Raw genomic sequence first — 10,647 nt, forward strand, 5'->3', positions numbered from 1 at the left:
GCTTTTGCAATGACAGAGCTGGGAAAACCATGCTGAATGAGTGAATTTAGCACATTAGTTAGTAAAGGCGGAAGGAAAAGGAAGGCTAATGTATCATACCGAGAGCTTTGTTCATTTATGTCTCAAAGATAGTGTAACTTGGTTATGGTGTCTGGGGCCCTACAGAATTCACAGTCCATTTGGGTCAATTTCACAGTTACAGGATTTTAAGAATTGTAAATGTAAATTTCAGACTGGGTGTCCTGGCCCAAAGGTGGCTGTGGAGGTGCAGGAAGTCTCAGCTTGCAAGGTTAATGTAGGGGGATGGTGGTATTGCTGGCAGCAGCACTCCCTTCAGGGCTCGGTGGAGGGAAAGCAGCAGCTGCTGGTCAGGAACCCAGCTCTGAAGGCAGAGCTGCCACCTGCAGTGGCGCAGATGGTGTGGTATGGGATTGCCACCCATACTTCTGCACTGCTGCCAGCAGGGCTGGGCTGTCAGTCAGCAATCGCCACTCTCTGGTCAGCCAGCTCCGAAGGCAGCAGCGCAGAAGTAAGGATGGCGTGGTATGGGATTGCCACCCGTACTTCTGCACTGCCGCCTGCAGGGCTGGGCTGTCAGTCAGCAATCGCCACTCTCTGGCCAGCCAGCCCTGAAGGCAGCAGCGCAGAAGTAAGGATGGCGTGGTATGGGATTGCCACCCGTACTTCTGCACTGCCGCCTGCAGGGCTGGGCTGTCAGTCAGCAATCGCCACTCTCTGGCCAGCCAGCCCCGAAGGCAGCAGCGCAGAAGTAAGGATGGTGTGGTATGGGATTGCCACCCGTACTTCTGCACTGCCGCCTGCAGGGCTGGGCTGTCAGTCAGCAATCGCCACTCTCTGGCCAGCCAGCCCCGAAGGCAGCAGCGCAGAAGTAAGGATGGCGTGGTATGGGATTGCCACTCGTACTTCTGTGGTGGTGCTGCTGGCGCTCTGCCTTCACATCTGGTGGCCTGGTCAGCAGTCTCCACTTCTCCAGCTACCCACCTCTGAAGGGTGCACATAAGTAAGGGTTGTAATACCAGTTCCCCTCACCCAGATAACCTTCCTCCTTTCTCCCCCATAACCACCTCTTGGGTCAGGTCATCCATTATGAGAAATGTTGGTCTCTCCTGTGAAATCTGGTCTTTTGTGTACTTTTACCCTATACAATACAGATTTCACAGGAGAAATCAGATTTCATGGTTTGTGATGTATTTTTAGCCGCTTTGAATTTGGTAGGGCCCTATCTATTTCAGGGCAGACCATTAGAAAACAGGGCAGACACTCCAAACTGGTGCTACCATCTATTATTAGAATTCACCAAGCCAGTAATACAGGTGAACTCCAGGATCAGTATATTTGGAATCACAGACAGTCCCCTTAGACCCTCCAGCCTATTGTTCACCGAGACAAGCTGAACTTTGTTGTAAAAGGTTATAAAAACCTTAACTCTTTTCATGTTAGGTTACTCCTGATCCCAAAGGATCGGTGACTTAGCCCAAATGAATTGGTACTCTGGATCTCACACTAATGACAATGCTGACAGCCAGCATCTAAACTAAATAAACGTTTATTAGCTAAGAAAAACAAATAAGATTTACTGAGATGTTAAAGCAGGTAAAACCTATTAACAAATGAGTCCAAGTTTGTAAGTATGGTAGCGGAGATGTAGTAATCTGCCAGTCTCCAAAAATCTTGCAGGGTTACCCAGCGTATTTCTGGGGATTTTGTCCAGTCCATCAGTATTTCCACCCTGCTGGAATCTTGATGTCCAGAGATACAGGGTCATTGACTGAATCCATCTTTATAGCTTTTCCACACAGAAAGCAATCTGATAACTATCTTTATTCCTCCATGATCCCTGGCTTTGAAATCAGCATTTCCTGTTACTGCCATTATATCTTTCATTAGCATTTCCAAGGTTCCATTTATATTTGATGAGTTTAGTTACAGGGATATATACACAATGTGAAAGGTAATGTAAATAGCAAATAACAGTCCCTCATTAGTTTTCATGAAGTTTTAATACCTGATCTTGCATGAGCCCAGCTTGGATTAGGGAATACATAATGTAGAAGTGATGTAATAGCAAACTGTGGGATACAGACAGATGAAAATGATATCATCAACATCTTTGATATTCACAGACAAGTTCATTGCCTTGAGAATCTGGCATGCATGGGTGCCTTGCCTGTTAGCGCCACAGCCTTAATAATCTCTGCCACATACTACAAAGTGTTCTGTGACATATTTTGCAGAAATAAAGACATTTTAGTACTAGGGGACACCTGCTGCTAAATCTTGGCTGAGAGATGTGACGAGCTCACCAGTGATTTCTGCAGATTGTAAGGGTGGCATGTGACGTCCTTCTGAAAATATAAACTCTTATTGTTAATAGCTGTAGATTCAGAACTTAGGCTCCAGTTGTTAACACTGAGGGAGTCTTCAGGCAGCAGTGTCACGGTTCACACTCCTAACCCATTCTTCGTGTGTTCTCACTGTTTCAGGCCCACTGCAAACCTTGCTCAGTTTGACCCAGACGCCTTTTTCGTAAAGGAGTCTGCTAAGAAGGCAGTTTGCTCCAGCAGGCTTCAAAAACTCGCACTCCCCATTGAGCGCTGAACCACGTGGCTCTTAGATGCATTAAATCCTTAGAAGATTCATGGCTGCCTTGTCTGCTGTCCCTATCTCCAGTGTGTTTGATTGCATGTTGTTGATAGATTGCAGGCTTGGGGGAGTTTGAATAAAGAAGAAGTGGGTGATCTAGAGAAAACCCTTCCAACTATTCAGCTGGTCCTGCTGCTACTTTTCAATACCTTGCGTCTCTACCCACGTTCTCAAATAAAAAAGTGTACAAATATAAAAAAGCTCAAAATATAAAAAACTTCTTAGTGCTGAATCATACTCCCTCTGACCTGAGGTCCTTTGCTTCTCAGTGGCTCCCTGTGAGAGGATTTCTCCCATGAGTGCTGTAGCCCAGCCAACTCCAAATGTTTTCAGTTCACTTTTTGCTTAACTCGATCCCCATCCACACACATCTTGCCCATATAGAACACCATTTAGTTTCATCTTCCTGAGTGGACCAGGACCACGGTTATCTACAAAGATGCACCTTTTGCTTTGCTGGAAGGCAGCCACAACCCAATGCAGAAACCTTTTCTCATGTTTTTCCCAAGTGATCGCCATTCATTGCTAGGACTGGGTAAAAAAATTTGTCGCCTAGTTTATTTACAAAAAAATGCAATTTCAGTTTGACTGAAACCATGTGCAAATTTGGATTGAACTCAGTGAATAGTTTTGGCTGGATTAAAGAAGGAAAAATCTGAAAATGTTGAAATTAAACATTTTTATTTTTTATTTCAAAATGATGTTTTGTTCAAAAATTTAATTAGCTATAATTCCTCCCCCCCTCCAGATAGTTACAGAAACCCAAAATGGAATAAGGTGTTCTATTCTGAGTTGAACTTAATGTTTTGTTCAGCCTGGTACAAAAGGAATTCTTTTAAAAGACTGAGAAATATGGAAATATGGAAACATTGTCCTTTTGGGTTGATCAAAAATAAAACATTTTGCCTTTTTTTTTTCCAGTTTGGTAACTGAATCAGTTATTCACCCAGCTGTGTGCTCCCTGATTTTCTGAAAATTTTAAATTACATGTAAGATATGTTTATACTTGGATTATCTTGTAAATGAAGAATATTATTCATATATTTCTAGTGTAGCAGATGAAAGGGACATGTATGTGTTCAAGTATAATCTGTTCTCTGCTTTATGGACTCAAAATTGCATATGGAATGCCAACAGCCCATGTTCCGGGCATCCCTCAGCAATGCAGTTATTAAAGTGAGTATTCTAGACCCCAGTAAAGAGGATAGGAAAGAAGTAAGAGTCCTATTTAAATAGAAGATTTAAAAAATAGCAACTGAATATTGACAGAACGTATGTCTGTCTGTGCAAATGTTACAAGTCTAAATACTAGAGTGAACTAGAGCTCACAAAATGGGGTGACTGGGCACCAGAATGATCGATGAAATTCAATAGTAATAAAAGTTCAAAGAAATGCACCTTGGAAAACATAATCCCAACTATACATACAAAGTGTTGAATCTAAATTAGTTGTAACCGTTCAAGACAGAGGTCTTGAAGTCAGTGAACAGATGTCTGAAAACAGTTGCTCATTTAACAGTAGCAGACAGAAAGCTACCTGAATATTAGGAGTGGGATAAATAATAAACCAGAAAATATAATAAAGTCACTCTGTAAATCCATGGCACACCTTCACCTTGAATCCTGTGTGTAGTTTTGGTCACACCATCTAGAAAAAAGACACACTAGAACTGGAAAGGTTCAGAGAAAAGCAACAGAAATGATTAGAGGTAGGGAGCATCTTCCATGTGTGATGATATGGAAAAGGCTGAAACTATTCATCTCAGAACAGAAACAACTAAGGGAAGGGACAGGGAGTCTTTAAAACATGAACAGACTGGGGACTGTGAATAGGGAAGTTTTCTTCACCAAACACAAGAGCTAGGGGACACCCAATAAAATTAACAGGCTGCAGGTTTAAAAGAAAGCTTTTGCACCCAGCGCACTGTCAACCCATGGAACTTGTTGTTGGGAGCTGCTGCAAAGGCCAGAATTATAACTGAATTCCAAAAAGGAGTTAGGTAAGTTCATGAAAGACAGGTCCATCAATTGTAGTTGGCCCAGATGGTCAGGACACAGCCCCATGCTTCAGGTGTCCACAAACCTTCCACTATCAGAAGCAGGACTAGACAACAGCGAGTGGATCACTTCCAGTTTCCCTGTTCTAGTCATTCTCTCAAAGGCATCTGGTAGTGTCAGAAGACAGGCTGCTGGGCTAGCTGGCATATTGCTCTGAGCTACTATGGCTGTTGTTATATTCTATAGCTATAGCCCTTCATGCAAACAATCCAGGCTACAGAAAGCCTGAGCAGTCAACTGTCAGAGGCGGGGCCCTTTGTGGTGCTGCCTGCTAATGCCATCTGTTTCATGTTGTGTTTCTAGGCACCTGTCAATAAAGGCATATAGCTGACTACAAAGAGCACTGGTGTCTGTATTTCTGGAGGAGGGAACACACGACCCTAATACCCTGCCAGGCCTGCCTAGGGAAAGACTTGGTCTTCTGAAAGGTGTTTCCTCCTGCTCGCCCCGACCCCCTGCTCGAATGTAGTCCATTCTGACAGGCCTCATTTCAGGGAGCAGAGCAGGGGGCATTTACCACACTTCTCAGCTGGCCTTAAAAACAACTCAAGATAGTTTCCAGGAAGCTTTGGGGGACCTGAGCCGCAAGTCTACGATGAATGGGAAGATTTTTGGGGTACTAAGTAGAGACCAATAAATGAAGCTGTGAGAGCTGCTGCCTGGTAGTGTCATACGCACGCCATTTCTTCCTGATGCCCCATTGAAGAAGCTGGCATGGTAATAGATGGGGCATATTGTAATATGATGGGCTTTCTGGCCTTTCTGCTAGGTCCACCACATGGTTCTTGCTTGTGCCTAGGGACAAAGCCCTTCCTCCTTCCCATAGGTCCCTGAGGGTCAGAGTCACCTGACCCAGGTGAGCTGCTGTGGCAAAATGACACTGGTTTTGCCAGCACACACCTGTAATTTATATGGCAGGTGTAATGGGTGTCTGGGCACCTGATTTCAGTTCCTCTGCTCAGCCGAGCTCACCTGACCAGGGGGCTCCATTCCAGTGACAAGTCCCAAGTTTCTGAAATGTGGATTTGATGTCTGGGCATCTGGCTTCCATTTCATTGTTTAGCCTCCTGTTGCGAAGCTTAATACTAAAACATTGCTCATACAACTCACTAGCTAAATCTGTAACTTTACCTACCAACGTGATACAGACATATAAGTAGCAAACATAAATCCAAGACAGCCTCAGCTTTCATTAGACACCTCGCACAGCCCCCCCGGCACACTGTTTGAGGCCAACGGATACAAGGGATACATAAAATGGCTTCCATATCCAGTATAAAAGTCCAGTCACATGAAACATATGGCTTTGCCTTAGACACTGACTCTTGGTTGAATCACAACTTAATTGGCTGCTATTGCAGTATGAGTAGTAGATGTGTGCGCAGTTCTCCTAAGCACTACCTCTAGGATTTAGCCTGTCCAGGTCCAGGCTGCTTGTCCTGAGCCAAACACACCCTTGTTCTGAGACTGAAGTCAGAGTCACAGCTGTGGAGTGTAGAAGCCAGCATTTACCTGCTCTGCATTTTTGACGAGTATCAAGGGGGTAGCCGTGTTAGTTTGTAGCTGCAAAAACAACAAGAAGTCCTGTTAGTTAGTCTATAAGGTGCCACAGGACTTGTCGTTTCTGCATTTTTTGGATGCAGACATTTGCCAGCTGTGAAAGGTGGTGGGACACAGTGTGGTTGTGAGGTTAGGGGCATTTCCGGTGTGTTGGGCCTACAAAGAAACCTTCTACAGAACTCATGTGTCATAAATTAACACTACAGCCATGCTCAGGCAACTGCTTTGTGAATGCCTGTGAGAGTTTGTGACAGTGATTATAGCACATCTTTAATGTGCAAACTGGGCCGTTGCTTGCAAGTACCATAGAAAACTTGGCTCTTACAGCAGACAGGCTTGAGCCGCACTGTGTACTCTGCAAAAATGTGCAGTACATGGCGACAGCGGCATTTTAATGCCTATTGTGTATCTCTAGCCGAGCGTTGCTGGTGGCTGAGGCTATGGTGCACCAAGGGGTAATCCCAGCTGGAGCTCTCCACACACACCCAGAATGAGGCAGTGGCTTTAGCTCAGTTGCTGGTGGTGAACAGACAATGCAGTATGTCTCTGGCTAGCGTCTGCTCATTGCTTTCCTAAGGAAAAGCATAAATCTGGCAGCCCTGCCTTGTGCACCCCATGCCCCCCAGCCCTGCGTGAGTTACCACAGCCTTGAGAGGCCCGTGTGGTCACCTGGCAGCCCCTGCAAGAAGGAGGTTAATTATGAAGGCGAGTGGCGGTGGATGTAGTAATGAGAGGGCCTGACAATCAGGCTTGGTATAAGGTGAAAGGCCCAGAACAATGGTCAATGCCTCATTCAAGCACCTCACCACCAAACAACAGAGGGTTAAAGCTGCTGCATTCCTGTGAGCAGAGGCTACCTAGCTGATGGTTTTGCTTTAATCCTCCATGGTTCAGGCTTGAGGTGCTTTAGGTAGGCACTGACCACTGTTTAGGCTATTAGTCTTCAACCAGGCCCTCTCATTACTACAGTGGGGAAGGGCTGGGACAGAGCTATGAACTCAGAACTGAAAGGGGCTTTGGGAGAAGGCGCCATTACTGCCCCTTCCCAGGGTATGTCCTCAGGGACCAGGTGTTGGTATGGGGCAGAGTGGGCACTCAGAGCCTGTCCTGGAACGAGGAGTTTGGCAAGAGGCTCGGCGTGGGGCCATAGCCAGGGGGAGCAGGGTAGGCTCCAGTGAAAGCCCCCCAGCCCCCGCCGAGACAAGACCGAGGGGGGTGACCAGGGAAAGGGCCTGACGTGCAGGTTGTAGGCTGGAACCCAGTGTGGTGGGCAGGGCCAGGGCTCCCTGCCAGCCCCAGAGCCTGTGCTTGGGCAGTCACCCACTGCAGATGGCGGTTGGATGGGCCCTTTCCAGCCCCTGGCTGGGGTGCGGGGGAGGCTGAATGGGGACCTTGGCATAGGGCCAGGTTGCTGGCAGAAAAGCCATTGTGACGTGAGCGAAGACAGCACGGGCCATGCAAGGCCACGGCAGTGACCGACTCGATGCCCAGACCTGGCACGAGACGACAGGGTTCCATGGGTGTCAGGTGCAGGGTCCCAGGACAAACTGATCGTGAGCGGATAAGAGACTGCCCTGGAGCCCTGGTGAGAGACATGGACAGAGAAGGCTGCAGGGCCCTCACCCGACCCAGTGCTGGCTGGTGCCCAAGACAAGGGAGCCCATGGAGACCTGCCAGGCCAGGCTGGGGTTCATTCAGGGCTGGTGGTTTTGTCCCTTTCCCTGTCTTCATTTTCAGGCGCTCTGCTCCCAGTGAGCCTGGCCCTGCCGCTGCCTTCACACAGGTCACAGGCTTGCGATGGGCTAAGCTCAGCCAGACCTGCTGAGGTGACTGGGATGCGGGGGAAGGGGGGTTCACAGTTGCACCCCACAGGCGGCTGCAGGGAGGAGCTGAGCCTTGGGCTCGAGGGCAGCCAGCCCGGGAGTCGCTATTAATGCTAAGTGGGCTCCCCAGAGGTGGCCTAGCTGGACAGAGGCGTATCTGAGGGCCAGGATGGAGCCAATTATCCCATTACCAGGGACGCTGATCGGAGGGGTTAACGCTAACTACACTGCGCAGTGGGGCTGACGGGCAGGGCTGTGTGCGGACAGGGTGGTGCCATACACTGCCCCAGCCCAGGCTCCCGCCCGGGCCGCTGCACAGAGAATGTGTGCAGGGGTGTGGAGGAGGGCAGCCGGGGCTGGCCCAGCCACCACCACTGGGCTTTTGGCAAAGGCCCCATCTCCAGTGGCGGGTTTGCGGTGATGAACCCCAGCTTGGGGGTGGGGGTGGGGGTGGGGGTGGGGGGCGCTTTCCTCCAGCCCAACGTTAACCCTGCTTCCCCAAGGGAAGGCGCTCAGGCCACCCCACCCCCGCCGCCCCCGTGCATGCGACTGATGCTGCCTTTTGGGGCTGCCTTCGTGGGCCTGTGCCTCTCCCTGCATCCTGGGTGGGAGCTGGCGTCAGCCTGCAAAGGCCGCAGAGCACAGGGCAGCTGAGGTTGAGCGCTGCAGCGCTGGCCCTGGCCCTGGCCCTGCGGGCTCTCATGCTGGCAGCACCCCGCGGCGCCCCCCCCCCCCCCAGACAGACAGACAGACAGACAGACAGACAGAGGGCACTGCGCGCCTTTCGGGGCTGTAGCCAGGCTCGCTGGTCGGGAGCTGACAGCAGGGTGTTCCAGGGTTCTCCTTTGCCCGGTGTTTAACTGAGACGGCTGCTTTTCCTGCACCGCTCCTGACGCCGATGCCCCTGCACAAGTCAGCCCTCCTCCAGAGTGGGAGCCCATGATACTGCTTTAAATAGGCCAGCATAGGGTGTTAGTGCGGGGGTGGGAAGTTACAGCCTGGGGCCAGATCTGGCCTGCGGACCGCCTTGCTGGGAGCTTCAGGAACACAGCCACAAGCTGCACAGAAGACTGGGGCTGCCCAAAGTCACCCTCTGCTTCCCTCCCTCCCCCAGGCCAACACTCCTTCCTGGACCCTGCACCTCTCCTACAACCCTCCGAAGGGCAGAGTCCTCACCCACACCCCAGTCCCCTCCCCTCACTTCCTGCTGCCCCCACGCACTGGCCCAAGCCCCCGCACCACCTCCGTAGAGAAGGGCAGCCCTTGACCACGTACCAAAATCTTGGCGTCACACCTGACTGCACTCTATTGGCCACTCCCCCACGCCTCAGCTAGCCGTGTGCACGGCTCCCTTTGCGGCTGCCCGTGGGGCGTGCAGCAGCCCAACACCAGGCGGAGGAATGCCGCCTCCCTTTGGCGGGCTGGTGTTTGGAGCACGGTGGGGAAGCAGGGGGCAGCTCGGCTGCCAGCACAGCCTGGGCCTTTTCTGTCACAGGACAGGTACATCTGGCTGGGAGTCCACTGTGGGGTGTCACGGAGCCAGCTTCCATTGCATGCCGCATCTTGGCCCGCCCCTTGGGTCAGTCCTGTCAGCCACACCTGGCCAGCCCAGCTTCACCATGTCCGTGAAACCAGACAGTAACAGGCCCTCACCACCTCATCCAGCCTCACCGCCCTGCTCCCCTGGCTTACAAGCAATGGCCCAGGGCTGCTGCAAGTCAAGTATCCCTCCCAGGAGATGCTAAAACCACCCTGGCCAGCTATACAACCCACGCGCCCAGGCCGTCCCTGGGTCAAGCCAGTGCCCTGCCCGGGTGACTCAGGGATAGCGGGGAGCCTGCCCTGTGCCATGGAACAAGACATGCCTGTCTGCTCTGCCAGACCCAGCTCGCGCTCTCTGCCCATCACCCCCTGCCCCCGCAACTGGTCACTTTCAGGAGCTTGCTCTTTCCGCAGGATACCGAGCCCAGCTCGGTCTGTCCATCCCACACGCTTTACCAGTGCCACTCCAGACAGCGCCACTGAGGGCCTGCCTGGACACGTGAGCCCCTGCCAGCTGGTGGTGGACAACTGCCCAAGCCCAAACGTAGCAGGGGTTTGGTGGCCAGAGCTGAGCCCAGCTCCCCTGGACGGACCAGCTCCCTATAGCCAAGTGTCAAAGGCCTGGCACCGAACAGCCGCTTTGAGTGGCCACAGCACTATTGAGGAGCTGCTTGCTGCTGTTTGCGCCCCAGTGCCCACAGGCACCATGGTCCCCCAGTGGGCAGCCGGGGGTGTGCGTGCGTGCGTGCGCGCGTGCGCGCGCATACACTAACCTATGTCCTGGCCCTGCCACTGGGCCTGTGCTCAAGCCAAACCTCTGCAGGATGCTCCAAGCAGGCGGGTCACAGCCTTTCTCCCATAAGGGCCCCGCTGTGGTGGGTGTGCCAGGATCTCGGCTAGCCAGCATGAGTGGGGCGGTGCCCCAGGAAGGCAGGCGCTCACCAGGCTGGGGATAGCAGACTGCTGCCTCGGAACTGGGCCCTGAACCTGGCTCTTTGGG

General features: G+C 51.2%; 1 protein-coding gene across 1 annotated transcript in view; it reads left to right on the forward strand.

Annotated features, from left to right (window-relative positions):
* SPMAP2L (sperm microtubule associated protein 2 like) overlaps positions 1–2,625 on the forward strand; it is a 42,925-nt gene extending 40,300 nt beyond the window's left edge. The window contains exon 9 of the mRNA XM_074993982.1: positions 2,505–2,625. Within this exon, the coding sequence (XP_074850083.1) occupies positions 2,505–2,619 (115 nt within the window). The 3' untranslated portion in view covers positions 2,620–2,625. The remainder of the gene's footprint in view (positions 1–2,504) is intronic.
* The last annotated feature ends 8,022 nt before the right edge of the window (positions 2,626–10,647 follow it).

The sequence above is a fragment of the Carettochelys insculpta genome, chromosome 4 (genome assembly GCF_033958435.1).
Source record: "Carettochelys insculpta isolate YL-2023 chromosome 4, ASM3395843v1, whole genome shotgun sequence".
NCBI lineage: Eukaryota > Metazoa > Chordata > Testudines > Carettochelyidae > Carettochelys > Carettochelys insculpta.